Genomic DNA, 18,988 nt, shown 5'->3' with positions numbered 1-18,988 from the left:
AATCAGTGTCATTAAAATTATCACATGATATACTAGGAATCCAGTGAAAATGTGAGAAGATAGTGTACTCTGTCATAACTATAATAAAAACAGTGATCATCTCAGACTCTAGGGTAGCAAATTGTGTGCCTTCGCATTTTTGCTCAGGGCTCCTTGGTGATAAGGCCCCCTTCCTGGCAGCAGACACAGAGGATACCTGTTTTTGACTGTATTTTAAAGTCGTTTTAGAAGAAGCACGCCTTGTTAGGAATCATTTTTGTAAACTTTATGCCAGGTGTAAAGTAAACATATTCAAATAAATAACTGTTCGTTTACCATAAAGAAAATACATTGGACAATGCTTGAGTTGAAGTAGCTGAATGTTTCTTAAAAACAACCATCACACCTCTCTGCCAACAACAAAAATCCAAAAGAGAGATAACCCAAATCAGTTTTTAAGAACAGTACTGAAGAATAAACAGCAGCTCACTTTATTTACTTTATCAGTGACCAGATGCCTGATGCACATCACTGGTCTTCTCAAGTGAGAGCAATGTCGCTCTAAGGATGTACAAAGAAATTTAAACCATGCCTTTACAGCATAAAGATATGTTTTAAAATAAATATACATTACAATTGCTATAATACAATATTGCACATGGCAATCTCAAAATACGTAATTTCTTCCTATGTATATCTGATCAGCACTGACCGTATTAAAAAAAATCGACATCAGAAAACACTGAGCAAGAATAAACAGACATTTTGAACTGTCAGTTCCACATTGAGGCAAGTGTTCAGAATGTGACAGATCCTAGCAAAAATGTTATCAAGCAGTATGCTTCTTAATGTGTCCAGTGAAATATTCCCATAGATACAGAAGCAAGAGTATTACTGTTATTCATATTATTTTTCAAAGTGCACCCAAATCAGAGTTTGTTTTACATTTTGAAAAATGAATGTGAAGCAAGGACCTAAGGTATTCAGGAGATTTGGAGTAAAGTAATTCCTCTCTCACCTAAACATTTGAGAGACATCTTAAATATCTAAAATATCTTAAACAACAACTCCAAAATGTATAAAATTAAAGCATACATACTGTCATTAAGCTGGCAGCTAAAAAAAACCCAAGGTGTGAAGCTAACATACACCAGAATGATAAATAAATACAAAAAATACAATATGTTTGGGTTTTGTTCATTGAACTCAGGGTCTTCAATACTTTTAAGTAAACATTTGAAATACAATTACTATGCATCTTCCAGTTTGTTGTTTGTGCTTAGTTACCATTTCCTATTACCAGCGATATTCCTTACTTCTTACATAAATCTTGTTAAAAGACTGGACTATTAAAGTGGGTTTTTTATATCTTTATTTTTTCTTGCCTAAAGATTATTACTGTACATTTATAAGAACACAGCACACAGCAGCACTTGGATATGTTTTGAAACAGTACTAACTAATGAACAGCTATGTTGTACCGTACTGTAAGCCAAAAGACTTTTTTGATACTTTGCATCATTTATGTCCCACTGACATAAATAAGGAATAATTTTGACAGATTATCTCCTGTAGTGCAATCTACTACGAATGTCTACTGTGCATGCCCCCATTGAAGAGACCGCAACTTCTGTTCACTACAATGGGTTTGCACAGACCAAATGCCTGGTATATTCTGTTTTCTACTGCCCTTTTGCATTACACTTTCCAGTCTCTAACATGTTTTAACATATAGCAGATATCCCTAAATGCTTATATACTTCACTAAAAATCACACCTTTAAAATGGACTCGTCTGTCCTCTCTGGTCCCTGTCTACGAGCAAATCTATGACTTAATTACATTAAAGTAAATTATAAGGAGTTAAAATGGCCTCTCAGCTATATCTTCTCCATCAGCTTTCAAAGCTAGGGAGTGGACCAAGGAGAAGTTCTCCCTCAGGTCCGCTCCCCAGCCACACCCCCAGCTTGCTAAAAACTGAGACTCTCTAGTGAATGTCTGGCTGCTGGTACAGAGATAGCAGCCTGGAGTGTCCCCTCTGGGAGGGGAGACCAACCCTGCCATGGCTGCACCGGAGCCATAACCACCGCTCCCAGAGAGTCCTGATGGGAAGGGACCTTCTCTAACTCATAAAGAATCAGAAAGAGACAGATTGAGGATACTGACACTGACACCATCACATTGGAAGTGACTATATGTCTGTGTGTGTAGCAGGGAGCTGCAATTGGTGGCCACTTCAAACTTAATGGTGCACATTCTGTTCCTCAGCCTTGCTAAATTGGGCGAAACTGCTCTTCAGGTGGTCCCAAGTACCATAAAAGTTTTGCCTTGCCCACCAGCAACAGAACAGGTACTCTTTTGATCTCAGAGGAAAGGGGATAGAAAAGCTTTGTTCCTCAGAATGTCACTAGTGCCAAACTCAAATATAAAAGACAGCTAACGGGGTAGGGGTGGGGGAGTAGGGAATGATCCGTACTGAAAAATTTCAAATTCTGAAATTCTTCTATAGACCTCAGCATGAGACTAGTGAATTTATACAAATGTTAATGTCTCCGTTAGCCTTCAGCTTGAGACAGTTACGCAGCATCCCAGCTTTCTGCAATGCTTTTCAGGGCATCTACAATATTTTCCCCAGCTTTCTTCCGTTCCCCACCCCAGCCATGGCTTTTCAGTGTCTTTGCTGTTTTAAGATTACAGGTAAGCACACTCATGATCAAAAAGCGAACTGTACACTTGCTTCAGACACGACAGATGAATCCTAGGCCCAAACTTGCTGGGATCTGGATGGTTTCTAATGCAAGAGATGATGGGTTAAATGGGAAAGTAACAGGAAAAATATGCTTAGCATCCATTAGCAGTTGAGGAGAGTCTTTCTTGTCTCGCATACGGAGCTGCAAAAATAAGAATGCATCACGTTAGTATTTAAATTTATTTCCTGTATTGTTGTTGTTGTTGATTTGATAAAATTGCAGGGTGGGACACAACAATTTAAAATTCTACATTAAAAACGGTTTAAAGCAAAATACAATCACTAGATTAGGGTGGGTTCTAAAAACATATAGAGTGACAAAGGCCAAGGTAAAGACGTGTGTGCTCAGCATGTGCTCAGCATATCACAAAAAATGTATGGTGAAGGTGCTTGACAAAATTCTATGGGGAGGAAGTTCCAAAACCTAGGGGCTGCCACAGGAGATTCTGAGGGTGGTGGGACTACCAAGAGGGACCCCTCCAATGATTTTAGCACCCAGGAAACAGTGTTTCAGATATTTTGGGTCTAAGTTGTTTAGGGCTTTATGTGCTAACATGATTACATAACATAATGCATTTGTTCTTTTACGAAAATGCTTCAGATTTTTTTCCTATGAACCACGTTCCCCAAATTTCTATCAAATGAGGCATGCTCTTTTCACCACCTCATTGCCAGCTGGAAGCTGGAAGCAAGATAATCCCCTGCCTGGGATGCTTGGGCCTCATTAGCAGAAACTACCTGGATGCTCCTTTTCCTCCTCTTTGGCCTGATTTGCACCACCTCTGCACTACCTGTGATTTTTTTCTTTTCTTTCATTAGCACAAGCAAAAAGGAGAAAAGTAAAAAAGGTTTACCTGTATCGTCCGGATAAAGGACACAGACACTCTTTCTTCAAACTCATTAACTGGAGTATACAAGTTCAAAACTTTCACAATCTGTAAGAAAAACAGATTTTATTTTATTTCCCTTCCCATCTTGGTAACTTACAGGCGCTTGTTTTTCATTTACAGTAACTCTTGCAATGTTTTGAATCAGTAGTTTTCAATTTTTTCAGACCAGGGCCAGCTTTTAACCCAAACAGGCATTTGGACCCCCGTTTCTTAATTATTTAAGCATATATTTGTATGGTGGGAGGGGTGGTGTTGCAGCCACCTCAGATCAGGCTGCAAAGCAGTAGAGGGTCCTGGCCTATCAGCTGAAGACCAGCATTTTAAATTATACCTCTCAAAACCTCTCAGATACACACCAATTAAATTGCTTTGCTGGCTTAAGTCTTACACCTTTATAATTCTTCAAGAAAATAACTTTGGGTTGCAGAAAGTAGCAATGTTGGATTGCATGAATTTGAGAATATATTAGAATACCACACCCAAGCACCACAACAAAAGCAGAACACAAATTCTATACTTGAACTATAATAAAACCCTGGAACTTTGCCTCTAGCATAATGCCTTATTCTCCTGTAAACAAAACCAAAATACAAAGCAAAACTTATTTTATTTTTTGTAATGACTGCTCGTACAGAAATCTGCATTGGGCATGTAGGTATTACAGTGCTTGCTCCCTTTTCAGAAATCCGTTTTCATATTTCACAACTTCTGAAGTTAGCATTTTATCAATGACAGTATTTCAACAATAATTGCCAATATGGCAAATGGATCCACAGTCCAAGCACCACAATGATGTAACAGATTATAATGTAAGAAAGGCTGGCTTACCTGTGCAGTAGTTAAGGCATTGCACATGGAACAAATGGCCTCAGCATCCTCATCCGTTTTCTTTTTCACCTGCAACAACTGCGCTGCTTGGATGAGAGGCTCCAGAGTTTCTTTAGCCCCACTATTCATCAGATTTTTGTCACGAAGCCATTCTTCAAGCTGACTTACATTGTACCTGTAAGTTTAACACATGCACACATTAAAAACCACAGTGTTTAAGGTTTTCAGTCAGCCTGAACAAATGGTGGGTATTTGCTGTATTGCTGTATTATTTCCCTTCACACAATATTCTGTAAATTATCTAACAAACTTCTTTTTCTGACTGCAGCTCAAGAAATTATGCACAATGCCTTTAGAAAGCAAAATGCTAAGTAGGGATGTAAATCCAAAAGCTCCAGCACTTTACCTAGTTCTTTACTTGCTTTTAAAAAATATATAGGACAGAATTTTGTTTTTACCATTCATCAATAAGAAATCCATCAATAAAACCTAAGCCCCTCCCCCTTAAGGAATCCCAATGCCCAAAGTTGGCAAATAAATATCTGCAATATGAAAATTAAATTTAGCAGCTGTGCCATACCAAAGACCGATGGGGCTGCACATCAAGCTCATAACAGAGTGATGCATATAGCTTCTTAACCCACAAAACACGACTGAGAAAAATAATTTCCCCATTATGCCCACCAAGAATTCCATTTACTCAGGACCGAACATCACATTATAAGGTTCTTCCCCTTTCCTTTGTAATGTGGGGTTCTCTTCGATAGCAGACTGTATACATGCAGACTTAATCTTGCCTTCATTAAGCACTGCATTCCCCTCCACTACCACTCCTAAAAACTTTACTGCTCATCATCCAGCCATTTTCAAAACCAAAAATAAGCCTAGTAGGGAAATGGTTAAGAAACTCTTTTCCTGCCAATTGATTTGACCTACATTACCCCTAATGTGCGCATATGTTTAGAAAACATGCTTGCCGCTTGCCTCCTCCCTGTATGCCATCATTTGTGACCCAGACTACAAGGTCAGTTCTGGCAATCCTTAACCCTCAAGAAGAGAGGTTGGGACAAAGGAACAAATGAAAGTGTATACCTCAAGTAATATGACACTGTGCACAGTGGGTGTACAAACCCACTTTACATTAATTCTCTTTAATGTAGTGAATTCCCAAGTCTAAAAATAACCTTAAAATCAACCACCTGGTTCAGGAAGAATTCACTATTATGCCCAGCAAGTATGGCCCAAAGAGCTGAAAACATTTCAGAAGATATCCTCACCTTATCTGCATCCCTTTGCTCCAGGAGCACATATCTTTCCGCAGGAGGAGGTTATTGAGGGTCACTGCTCCAATGATGTAGAACATCTGCTTGACTACCTGTTTGATCAACTCTGGATCCATTCCATGCTGACACATGATTGAGTGGAAGGTATTCAGCTGCCGGATGATAGAGTCCAGTGTGTACGTCCCTTCATCAGCAATGCTGGAGGTTCTCTTTCGGAGACCAGTTGGTTTCACCCCCGACACCCCTTGGATAGTTTCATGCTCCAACATTCCTGAAACTGATTGACAAGATGATATTTATTTATATCCTTTCTCCCAGAATCAGACTCAACATGGCTCACAACATTAAAACAAATACAAATAAAACACATATCGCTAAAAACATATAAAAGGTTATGGTTAAAAGTAATTGAACAATCTATAGAATTAAAACAATGTGGCCCATGAGGACATTTCCCCAAATCACACCCACCCACCCATCAGTGATAGGTGGGAAGACAGGGTTAAAACACAAGCAGGGAACAGGCTTGTGCAGCCAAGACAGCAGGATTTAGCTCCTAATCATCAGAATGGGGATTTAAATCCTGTTCAGTTCAAGCAGCCCAGCATTTCTGTCGAATCCCCCAGTTTTTGGAGGCTCAAACAGGAGCAGGGTAGTTTGGAGTACCTGTGAAAGCCTTCGCAAAAGTGCTTTTAAGCAGTGCTTTGCCACATTTTAAAGTTCCCAACAAGCAAGACTTCAAAGTACAGCATCACCTGACACCATCGTGATGCCTGGTGAATGACAGGAAGTGGCTTGGACCATGACAATGGAGTGGTGTCCCAACCAGTCAGTTGAAAAGGCCATGTCATTGGTATGTCCTGCCGTGTGTGTTGGGCCAATGATGTGCTCCAGCAGCTGTTATGAACTGTCATGGCAGCCATGAAATCCTGTGCTGGACCCATCAAGGCTACCTCAGCATGGATATTCAAATATCCCCAAACCAATGTCCAGGTTTTTCCCAACATCATCACTGAGATTGCCCCCAAGAAGCCCACAGGCAAGATTTGAGAGCAATAGTATTCTTTCACTGTTGTTCTCCAGCAAGTGGTATTCAAAGGCATATGGCCTCTGATCCTGAGGTAGTATATAGCCCTTGGGACTTGCAACCTTATCTTCTATAAATTTGTCCAATCCCCCAACTGTCTAATTCCCCATTCTGATTTTCGCTTGTCCAGGTAAATCAGACTTCTTTTAGTAAGCTTTGACTGCTATTTATAATGAAAAAAAGTATATATAATGTTATCTCTCTTAGAAATAAAAGCTTTTCTTTTAACAGTGGAAATCAGAGTCATAGGAATAAACAGTAGAGATGTCTAGTTAATTAGAAAAGGAAACCACAGGTTTCTATTTTCTCTCTCTCTTCATTTTGCCTTACCAATCATTGGCTGCAGAATATTCTCCAACACTCTGACAAGCTGCTGGTAGATCTGAATGGCCAAGTCACTCAGCACTTGTCTGTATTCAGCAAGGTCAAAGTTAGTGAGGCAATGTTCATTCTGACGAGGTGTGTTGTGCTTCATAAAACCCTGGATTTGTAGGAGACAATGGTGCACATTTGATTTAGTTTGTATTTATCTGTTTCCAGTATGTTATCCAAAACACTCTGGATGGGCAGCATGTTTCAAAAACAGTCAATGAGTTCAGTTCCCTCTTGCCTACCAACCTTGCCATCAAATGTCTTCCAAAGGAGCAGAGGCTCAGTACTTTTTTCAGAGCAGGGGGCAATGATGTAATTTGCTGGAGTGGTATTTGCCAGTGCTGTAAGCCTGGGGGGGGGGGCTGGGGGGGGACACTGTTATGTAAGCTGGAATGAGACTGATCCAAGATTACCCAGTGAACCTCATGCTGATCAGGGATGTGATGCTAAGTCTCCCCAGCTCAAGTCCAACATGCTAACCCTTTACCAGTTCAGGCATTTTTTGACTTTCCTTGGGGGTGTGGCTATGGACTCTTTGGGGTGTGGCTCTGGGGACTGCCGTGATTAGCTTCTGCACATCAAAATTTACCACTACACCACTGCCAATAACAGATACAACTCTTGCTCTTGTCAATACTCTCTGTCCATGGCTTACAAATAGAAGCCATGCTTTCATCTTGAACAGGCAGATCTAATGCCTTCAACCCATTTTGTACATGCAAAGTCAAAAGTAAAAGTTAAAAACATAAATGGCAAGACTTGCCTCTTCACCACTGTACTGCTTCAAGCAGTGCAAAAATCGACATGTGTTAGACAGCCAGAAGGAAACTGTTTCAAAGTCATCACCTCTTTTCTGAAAATAAATGAAGAAATAAATAAATTAGAAGAAAACATGGTCACAGTGAACTGCTTTAATTGCTATGTTTATAAAGTATGGAAACAAAACTGCCATTTTTTTCTTGTCCCCATATCGTTTGCTGTGCAACACTAAGTGTTAATTCTCCACATTTACATTGTCATTAAATAACAAACATACCTTCAAGATTTTTTTGATGCCATTAATAGTCGAAGTTAGCAAGGACCTCACTTTTTGGTCATCATTAAGATAGTCAGCATGGCGGACACACATGAACAAAATGTATGCTGGCAATCCTGGGATGAGGTTGACTGCCACACCTCGTGGCTTCAGATCTGAATAAGAACACAAAAGTATGCACATGTAAAATCATACGACAGTTTTGCTGCGTTTTACATGGCCTGGTAAAACTGCAGCTCTCCAATTTACCAGAATTGTTCTGGGACCAGTTAGTACTAATACTTTTTACTGTATTTGATTTCAAAGTTATGTTTCCTCTTCCAGTTTTCTGTCAAAAATTATCTGTGCCCGGAACAGAACAGAAGAATGTGAAGTTACAAAAGGAAACAAGGAGATATGTAATGCAACTGATATGAAGAGCTGAACTTTCTTGGTGAATGGGGATTGTTTCCTTTTCTCCAACATTAGATAAACTGGACCAGTTGCAAGAAACACTTCATATTCATAGGCAAAAAGACTGGTTCTTTTTATAAACAGAAAGGATTCTTACCTAAAATCAGGTTCTTGACAAGCTTTGGCTCATCTTCCTTTTTATACTCTAACATCCCCTGGAAGTCCTTTTCTTTCCTTGGAATATTGACAGGATGGATTGGCTCATCAATTATTTGTCCAGGTGAAATGTTATCCATCTGGCCCACTACATTAAAAAAAGGAGATTTATTTATTTATTAAAAATAGCTATTTGTCACAGAACCTCCCAGTTTTAGACAACAGGGTTGATACTGAATTCTGGAGTATTATCTGCCAATTCATTTCACTGTATGTTGGCTGTCTAGCTCATCTACAGGGTGTATTCCCAAAGGAGTAAGTGTGTACTTTTCAAATTAAGTTATTAGACTTATGATGCTTACTACAGTTGTTGTTGTTTTTTAAAAAAAATATGGAACGCTTCACGAATTTGCGTGTCATCCTTGCGCAGGGACCATGCTAATCTTCTCTGTATTGTTCCAATTTTAGTATATGTGCTGCCGAAGCGAGCACGATGCTTTCTACGGTTATGGGATATTAGATCTTTCAGGCTGCATTGCACACCCAAAATGACAGGATTCACAGTTGTAGTCAAGCAAATAAATCCCCCCCCCCTCTAAGGGGTCTTTCACCATGAGAATGTAAGGTTTCTCACAATGTGTGAAGACATGCAACCCAGGATCAAAAAATGTTTGTGCTGAAGATCTTTGGACTCCCTCTACTTTTCCAAAGCTCTATTTAGGCGCACTGCAACCAGTCTGGAAGGTATGTCTGTCTAAAATAAGAAGTGAACCATCTATTGTAATCAGTAAAAACTAGCAAAACATATACAAATTACAATTTGTATAGACTCCCTACTAGAAAAGAGGGTAATCACAGGACTTTGCTCTATGTTCAGCTGTTACTTTGGACATTCAGGTACCTACTGCTGGTATCACAACCTTCCTCCTCTTGGCAAAACTATTGTTGGTTGTCCTATAAGCACTTCCGTGTCTTCTTTCTCTTCCCTTTCTAGTCTCTGATTCCTTTAAAGCACATAATAGGCAAGGAAGCGCCACAGCTCACTTCTAACAAGCTACAGGTACCCTCACCCCTCACAAAAGCAAGATACTAAATACAGACTGAAAGCAATAACTCTTGGGCAATCTCCCCTCCTCGTGTCATGCACATACAACCAGGAAGGGGACAACCAGAGTAAGTGTTTACATTCTACATAAAATGTGTTTATACCTTAAAAGGTTGAAACTTACACTGTTTCAACCTTTTGTGTGCATAGTATTGTAGCTTTAAAGTAAATAAAAATCTCCTTTTGCTCCTTTATCCCTAATAAGGTCTCACCCTTTTATACCGAGATCTTATTAGAGAGAAAGGAGCAAAAGGAGGTTTCTATATACGGTACTCTAAAGCTACAATACTATGCACACTTACTTGGGAGTAAACAGTACTAAAATCAATGGGACACTTCTTAATGAGCATGAATAGGATTGGGCTGTACATCTGTTAAGATTCCGTTTAAGGAAATACTGAAAATCAGAAGTTTCTTTTTCAAAACGTATGCTAAAAGAATGCACTCAGCAAACTGCCCCCAAGCAAAATCTGGCATGTTGAACAACTAGAAACTTTCCTCCATCTTTCATTCTTGTGTCAATCCACAGCATAATGACAAAGCCATTAGAAAACTGCCAAAGGTGGTCCACATGACACTAGTAAATCACAGTACTGTGCGGTTTAAAAAAATTTCAACATCTTGCCTTCATACCTAGATCCAGTTCAACATGCAGTCCTAAACTGATTATGGCTTAGCAGTAAGAAGCAAACATGTGGGTTCAAAAACAACCCTTGGTTGGGAGTGAGACAAACTACGAGCCCAATAGCCCTGGGTGGCACAGCACCAGCAGAACCAAGGAAGGCACAGCAGCTGTGATCTTTACTCCAGGAAGCTGCACATTTCCTCGTTCACACTAAGCCACGGATTGTCTTATTGTTACATGAGAACGGGGCTGTACGCTGTGCAATCCAGGAACTAAACATTTAAAACACACTGATCAGTGCCTATTCTTCAGATAGATTATGATCACAGACTAATACAAGTTTGTACACACAGGATAGTTAACACAGTAAGAACAACACATGATAAGAAAACATAAGATTAAGAGAGGAGCCAACAGAAAATGTACTTTACCATCTGTTTCCTAATATGCACTGAAGTAGAAAAAGATTAGCTACCGGTACCTTTTCAGTACCATAAGAAGTCATCACTTAAACAAGGTATCAGAATCTGAGTGAGTCTCCCAGAGTTCTTAATAAATGGACTATGCTTCAAGACTATATTTAATATGGCAAAGGGAAGGCAACAATTAGAACTAAGCCACTCCCTACTAATGCTTAACCAAGTGAAAGGTCTCAATGTAATCTGTAGGCGAGCAGCTTAGTTTCTTCTTAAGGTGTTCTTCCTGCAAACAATGCTTAGTAAACACAGAAGTCTGCGATTTTTCAATGTTACCTCCTTGAAAGGCAAAGTACAATCGAGGGAGGGAGGAGGGAAGGGCTATAAAGCAAGCAGGGAGCAGTTTTCACCATGGTAAAGAGCTATTTTACCTTGCACGGTACGTATTATACCTGGCAGACAATGACATTGGTCAAAGTCTTCCGCCAAAGTGACTAAGCTGGGAAGTCATGATTTCCTCTTGCACAGGCATTTATAAGGCAATGATTACCAAGGCCAAAGGTACAGCCATGCCCATTAGCATTTTAATTCCATGATGCATTGAGAGCATTATTGATGCATTTATTTCATCTATAAAAGCGTCTGAGTAAACTGAAAACTGCACACAAACCTACAAGGGAAAGTAGCAAATGAGCAAGAATTCAGTATGTTCCTTGAAGAGAAGGCCTTGTTCACTTGGAATCAGGTTGATATCAATCTACTGTGCTATTGTTTCAATGTACCCTCACTTCTAAATACAGTATGTTTCGGGGGAAAGTCAACTTGACCCTGAATACTTGCTGCTTATCCTGCAAATTTTTGTCCTCTCTCTCACTCGCACACATCTATTTTCAAATTGCCTTCCAAATGACTCCTCCTGCAAATTGAGAAATACTTTTACCTTCTGCTCGACATTGTCTTTTTTACCATTGTTGATGTTCAAATGGGAAACTAATAACTGAACCATATATCCAAAGGTTTAGTTATTTAAAATGGGGTCCTGGGGAAGGCTTCTAACCATAGCTAATATTCATTTGCTAGACTTCTTAGTTGGCAAACAGCTGTTCTGGTGGAGGAACTTAGAGCTGCTGTAGTGAAGGTAGAAAGGGCCCCTTGGAAAGATTGCTGTTCTATTAATTTCCACATGAAAAAGCTTCCAAGTACAGTGTTCCTCTTCTGCAGAAAGGCTTCTGCCAATGCCAGTACCATAGGAGCAAGAGGCAAGAGCAGAGCAATACTAATCCCAGTGTGGGAGCAACAGAACAGAGCAATGGGTCCACGGCCACATCTGAAGATGTTCCAGCTGGTATCAGCCAGGGCAGAAGGTGTTCCTCCCAACCTGTGATAGGGCTAGCGTAGCTGAGAGACCCAAGATGAAAGCCAATGGGGGATTCCCGGGATCTGGATTAAGTGGGTCCAAAGCCAATGGCACGAACAAGTCCCTGTTTTGGCTTCTTCCACTTCCTAACATCTGTGGGAGAACCGCCGGAAGGTGGTGGAGAGGAGACCATGCACCATCCTAACAACGCTTCCCCACCACTAAGATCTGAGTGGTGCTAGGATTGTACTCTAACCTCCCAGTTCTCCTGGTGCAAGTGCTAGCTCTCCTGATTGCAGTTCTAAAGGTGAAATCCATGCATCAACTCAGGGATTCTAGCTCCAATGCCACTGTGGGCTCTTAATTTGCTACCCTTGGAAATTCCCTCCTGTTACATAGTAGGAAGGCGCCATCTTTGTTGTCCTTTTGGCACCTCCGTCTTTCAACAAACCTTCTAAGTGGATATATTTATCCTAGTCTGCATCCATATCATGGCTGCTTTTAATTGTGGGGTTGTTTTTAAATGTTTCTATTATTTTCATATGTTTAATTGTTATCTCACTTGTTTTAAGGTTGTAGCTGTTTCATTTCTTACAGAACTGTGTATTTTATTGCTGTAACCCACCCTGGGACTTTATGCTAAAAGGTGGGTAAGAATCCAAACAAACAAACAGGCTTTTCTGAGATGGCCATCATAGGGAGGGAGGTGGTAGAATCCATAAGCAAAATATATTACTATAGATTCTGAGGCACCACATTCTCATATTTCAAAAGAAATAGGAGCCTTCTTATTAGCCAGCTGTTCAAAAGAAATAGGAGTCTCCTTATTAGCCAGCTGTTCTTGTTTGAAGTACTTGTTCTTGGCAAAAGTAAAATACTGCCCTTTAGTAAACAGAGAACGAAATGAATTTGCACTCAGATCCCAAGATAATCCATACCCTTTCCTTAGCATACTCACATTAATTACTATTGCGGGATACTATCATGTGCATATACACAGAAGTTCAACGTTTTTCTAGTTATTGTATCTACTTGTCAACAGCTGGAGACTTACTGCCTCTTTCATGTAGTAAAACAGGTCAACGTTTGCGCCGCCAGACAAGAGAGAAAAGCAGTTTGATAACACACAGATACCGTACCTTCAAGTTCATCAATCTTTTTTGCATAGACTTTAAGCTGCTTTTTCAGTTTGCGAACAGTCTTGTCCTGTTTTTCAAGCTGCTCCATTAAATCCTAAGCAATAAAAGTTGAGAGGGAAGGATTAGGTATTTAAAATTGCCATCTATGATGACAGACACGAGCAGAACCAGTACTGTTAGTGCTACAAGAGGAGCTGAGCACAGTTGAAAGGCAATGCTGCCATCTGGCTGAAGTTTGCAAGCCTGCACGCTGCCTAGAACATAAGCAACACAATTATATAAAGTATGTTGAAACATGTGCAGCATGACAGACACAGAATTCTTCCGCAGGCACGTTTAATGGATACCAACATATCTACATCTAACTTTCTAGGTTCTTTGTGGGAAGCCACGGCAAATGGTATGAATGTGCTTTGAATGCATGCCATGCATGTGACCTGGGGCTCCCATCTCCCAGTCACTATGGCCAATGGTCAGGGATGGTGTAAGCTGGGCTCCATAGAAGGCCATAGGTTTTCCAGCTGTGTTCTATTGGCTTGTCTCTTTCAGGCTTATGGAGATTCCACAACCACTTATTACTTTTTAGACATGCAGAGGAGAGTTGAGGAAAGACTGGGAAGTCTGAAGCCCCCTCCCACTCTGGGCAGAACCAAAGGAGCAAAAAAACACCCCAGCATCTGAACCAATTTTTGGAAAGTTGGGAGACTGAAGTATATCGTTCTTCAAACTACATTTTAACGCCACCCTCTACTAATAATTTAGAATTACAAATATTATTGCCTAGCCTCCCCAACAATTCCCCCAATGTTTTTGGTACCACTAGATATAAGTTTTAATATTGAGGGATGCCATCTAAATCAGGCATAGGCAAACTCGGCCCTCCAGATGTTTTGAGACTACAATTCCCATGATCCCTAACCACTGGTCCTGTAAGCTAGGGATGGTGGGAGTTGTAGTCCCAAAACATCTGGAGGGCAGAGTTTGCCTATGCCTGATCTAAATGCTTACCTAAGATCAAATCTGGAATCTCTTTCTCAGAAAGCAAATATACAGCTAAGAGCAGGCATCCCCAAACTTTGGCCCTCCAGATGTTTAGGACTACAATTCCCATCTTCCCTGACCTCTGGTCCTGTTAGCTAGGGATCATCGGAGTTGTAGGCCAAAACATCTGGAGGGCCGCAGTTTGGGGATGCCTGGCTAAGAGAGTCTGCTTCAGTCATGCTGCTGTGTTCATATTAGTAACAAAGATGCTGACACAAATGACAGAACAGAAAGCTCTTGGGAGAGGAACGACATTGATGAAGTTTTCTGAAAAGGATTTCCTTCAACAGTGGACAAGGCAGCCAGCTCTTCAGTTAGTGCTCAGGAGTAGCAAACAAAGAAAGAGAGTTGGCACAATGTACACAGTACATACAATCATCCGTTTGTAAAGTGAAATCCGGTACGACTGATACTTCATGGGATCATCTGCATATAACTCCTCACAATACTGAAAAAACAGGTATAAAGTATAGGTTCTTCCCATTCTTTAAAGGTGCTAGTATGTCAACAAACTTCAGAAGAAAAGGCAAGTTCAGCTACATTGATTTTGAGACAGACTTAGGCCATTAAAACAGCGTCAATCTCCCTACAGACCAGGATGCAAAAGTCACAGCCTTTAAGATGCACACAACAGAGGGGAGGGGAATTTTCTGGTCCATTTATTACTATAAAACCCCCTGAAAAATATGGCTTTAAAAATATATATCTCACAAGCAAGCAGAAAAAAAAATGCCTCAACAATATTAAGTGATTACTACCTTCAGAATGGGTACTGTCAGGAATATTTTTGCCCAGCTGGGTCATGGTGGTCAATTATCATGTCATACCACAGAAAAAGATGAAAAGGGATATGGAGGACTCTTCTGAAAAAAGGGAAGGCTGGAAGGACTAATCCCCCTTCTAAGTGGTTTACACATTTGGGGCAACATCAGAAACTGTGTGCTTCTGTTCAAATGCCTACAAGCTGTTTAGTTTCCACTTTACAACTATCTGATTGCCTTGGATTGTCCTCAGAAGGATGGACAGTTATATAAACTGTCTTAGTCGTTCCTTTGAAAATCAATAAAAGTGTGGTTTTTAAAAGAGTTTCTTTCACCAAGTACATTAAAGAATGTAGCCCTTGCAACATGGTGTTGGCATGTACAACTGCAATTAAGCTGTCTAAGAAGTTAGGCTATATGATAAACAATGCTATAGACAATGGCAGAGTTTGAAGAATGATAATGAATACTGGTTATTATGGAGTTAATTTTCATGAAGCACCAGCAGGAAAACTTGATGTTGTGGAAATGCAAGAATGCCAATACTTTAACGCTATACATGGGAAACTTGCTGGGGAAGAGAATTGTCTCCAGAGGAGAATACAACACACCTACCATAGCTTGGCATTGGGTCTGTATGGAGGAGGGACAAGCACCGGGCCAGCTGGAGTTCTTGACTGGATAGACTAATCTCCTGCTAAAAGACTGGCCAAAGTTTGGCTTTCCAATCCCTGAAAACACACCTCCTCCCAAAGTTCCTAAAATAACTGAAGTAGCAGCAACGGAAGGTGCAAGCCTACAAGACGGGACTTGAAAAAGGCTTGATGTTTTTCATGCAGCTGGCTGCCTCACTACAATTATTTGGCTATTCTGCAGAAGTACTGCAATAGCTTCAGGACTAACCAATAGCATCTGGATCATAGGGAACCTATCCAGGGGTCATGAATACAGTGATCAAAGGGGCCTGCCTTCCTTTTATAACTTTGTAAGCATGTGTTGCACTCAGGAATGTTGCAGCACCCCCCTCCAACCCGCTCAATAGTCTAAAAATGCCCCTAGGCAGGGCTGGGGAACCTGTGGTCCTCTATTAGACATCCTGTCTGAGACTGATGAGAACTGGAATCCCTCATCTTCTCCCTGCCTTAAGGCTTCCAAAACGAGAGAGAATCTCATCAAGTTTTATTCACCATCCTTGGAAGAACATAAGTAAGTCGCCAAAGCAAGAAAAGCCGCTTCCTCCCTCCTTCTGAAGACCTGAAGAATCAAGACATTGAATCTTGCTTTGGAGGCAGTCACTGTCTTCAAAACCTATTGCACACATGCTTGCCAATGACAGCAATTCTCCACACACACAGAGTTTATTAAGATTTGTCTTACTAGGTTTTCATTAGTCAAGCGGGTGATCTCATGTTGTAGGCTAGCTTCTATACGGGCTTCTGGGGGCAGCTGCAGGTTCTGCGCTAACAACTGCTGCTGGCGATTGTTCTCCTCCTTCAAACTCTGAATCTCTCCACGGAGGGCTTCCAGTTCATTGTCATGGCTCCTCTTCTGAGACTGCAGTTGAGATTCCAGTAGCCTACAAAGCCACAGAAAAGCAAGGGGCATTTGGGGGAGGCAGAGAGAAAGGGGGGAGATGAGGAGAAAGAAGGAAAACACTTCTTTAGAATCTGTGTTGAAGATGGTCACCAAGGTCTAAATACTGAAGATTGCCATCAAAGCTCAAGTAAGTGCACATGTACCTGCCCATTTATATGGCGAAAGAAAGAAAACCAGAGAGTACTCTTTAAACCCATTTAAGAGATTTGGACCAAAATCCCATTTGCCTAACAATGAGATGTATAGCAAAATTAACATTGACTTGGGTTTATAATGCCTTGGCTTCATAATGCCTTGGCTTCATATTTGTATAAAGGATCTCTACTATACATAATAACAAAGCCTGTACCATTTCAGGCAAGAGATTTTTGGGCACCATTTGCGAGGGTAATAATATTTAGTTTAACATTATATTTTACCACCTCTGGGAGAAGGGTGGAGAGGCATTTGGATTTTCCACCTCCGACATGCAGTATCTTGGGCTGTCTCTGGTTCCTATGTCTCGAGGTTTTGTTAATCAATCCATAAATGCCTTTGCAACCTTAAAAAGACATGCCAATCATGATGTATTTAAGTGAAGGCACATAACAAGGCCATAAAGGAGGAAGTCTTCTTTATGCTGCTCAGAAAGAAGCTGAAGTATCCCACCCAAAAAACTAATGTAGTAAAGATATTGCTAGAGGGATATGGATGGAAGCAATAAAGTATCTTGCTGACTGTGCTGCTGATTCACCGTGTGGGCTTGGGCATGCGAACAAATAATTCATTTGCTGCTTGTGAATTATAGGAGGGAAGGAACAAAGGAAATGAATGGGGGACGCTGGAGTACTGAGATTAATGCTATAATTGCATCTTCTACAAATGAGCACATACCTCAAGCTGAGCGGCTCCATCAGACACACTTTCAGGGTTTAAATAGACCTAAGCAGACCAGCTAACAGCTACATTGACCAAGCACATAAAAGGTAAATATGAATAATTTACCTTTCATTTCTCTGCCCCTTGCTCTAGAACCTTTCGCTTCTAGAACACGGGCAAAAGAAACAAGAGCTACAGAGCCACCTCTTCCCTCGCTTACTCTGCAGCATGGTAACTACTCGCAAGTTAGTGTCCAGCAGACTTACAAACACAGTAGTTAATGTTTAGTGTTTTGTTAGCACAAGAAAAGAAAAGACACTGGTTAAAATAGCATTTGTAAATAAACAAAAAAAAACCTATGTTGGTTAACTTGTTGGTAAAAGTGTACAATGAATTACTCTTGTCATTTGAATGCCAAAGTAACTAAAGTCAGTGCAAATTAAGAAGTGGGAGGCAGAGGAAGCCGCTCAAGCACCTGGGGTGGTGCAAGCCCCCCAAAGGGGCGGGGCACACTGCAGGGCTCCTCCCACTGCCTGCCTCCTCCCACTCAGCCACCTACAGCTTGGGGGTGGCACCGTTTGGGCAGCGTGGAGCTGCCGCCCGGTGAGTGTCGCCCAGGATTTTGTTACCCCCCTCAGTGGTGACACCCGGGGCGGCCCGCACCCACCGCACCCCCCCTTTCTCCGCCCCTGGTGGGTGCTCAGGGAAGGTGTTTTAAAAAGCGAGGTGCCTTTCAAATGAGAGGGAGCATCTGACAGTCATGCGCACTTGATGTCATTATGGCTTTAAAAAAATGCTATTTTCTTTATTTGGTATCTGCTCTTGTTGTCTCCCTTGTTCACCATAAGTTAGAACAGGCAAATAACTTACACAAAATGCCTTTAATTTTTATGTGTTTCGCTCTGCCTATTTCAGACCATGGTAACCATTTTGTGCTGAACTATTAGTCATTTGTTTTTTGGGGTGTGTGTGACAGTGTATATAATAATATGGTTTGTAGACATTTTTAACAGGCTCCAGGATTTGGGGGGCTCCCTGAGAGCTGGGTTCTCGTCCTTTAGCCACCATGTTTCCACATAAGGAAACAAAAATCAACAGGAAGCAGATGGATGTCCAACAGTGGCTCCTTCCTCCTTGCCGTCACAGGGAGAGGGTGGACGAGCTGAGCTCACTGGCTAAGGAGGAGAATCAGCTGCCATCACTACAAGCCCTCTCCTGCTATATGCAGAAGTCCTAAGTCTTATTATTTGTAGCTCAGGCACATCTGCATCTTTATTTTTATGATTCAGAACTTCCACCGCAGCAAATCTGGGATGTA

General features: G+C 41.0%; 1 protein-coding gene and 1 non-coding gene across 5 annotated transcripts in view; both read right to left on the bottom strand.

Moving 5' to 3' along the window:
* Nucleotides 1-250: 250 nt before the first annotated feature.
* The window catches only part of MYO5A (myosin VA), a 119,703-nt gene continuing 100,965 nt past the window's right edge, over nt 251-18,988 (bottom strand). For 2 of the 4 annotated variants that reach the window (XM_060282746.2, XM_060282748.2), the window contains 11 exons: nt 16,594-16,792; nt 14,829-14,903; nt 13,415-13,508; nt 8,774-8,920; nt 8,224-8,378; nt 7,951-8,040; nt 7,146-7,296; nt 5,723-6,005; nt 4,446-4,620; nt 3,582-3,662; nt 251-2,869 (listed from right to left, as the gene is read on the bottom strand). In XM_060282746.2, coding sequence (XP_060138729.1) covers nt 2,717-2,869; nt 3,582-3,662; nt 4,446-4,620; nt 5,723-6,005; nt 7,146-7,296; nt 7,951-8,040; nt 8,224-8,378; nt 8,774-8,920; nt 13,415-13,508; nt 14,829-14,903; nt 16,594-16,792 — 1,603 coding nt within the window. In that variant the 3' untranslated portion in view covers nt 251-2,716. The remainder of the gene's footprint in view (nt 2,870-3,581; nt 3,663-4,445; nt 4,621-5,722; nt 6,006-7,145; nt 7,297-7,950; nt 8,041-8,223; nt 8,379-8,773; nt 8,921-13,414; nt 13,509-14,828; nt 14,904-16,593; nt 16,793-18,988) is intronic. The other 2 variants (XM_060282747.2, XM_060282749.2) reach the window with 1 other exon arrangement.
* On the bottom strand, nt 9,158-9,264 carry LOC118093341 (U6 spliceosomal RNA). The gene has a single exon (XR_004693631.1). It is a non-coding gene; the product is annotated as a U6 spliceosomal RNA (small nuclear RNA).

The sequence above is a fragment of the Zootoca vivipara genome, chromosome 13 (genome assembly GCF_965207765.1).
Source record: "Zootoca vivipara chromosome 13, rZooViv2.hap1.1, whole genome shotgun sequence".
Taxonomy (NCBI): domain Eukaryota; kingdom Metazoa; phylum Chordata; class Lepidosauria; order Squamata; family Lacertidae; genus Zootoca; species Zootoca vivipara.
The sequence above is the reverse complement of the archived record's forward strand: the minus strand, read 5'-3'. Positions and strand labels throughout refer to the sequence as shown.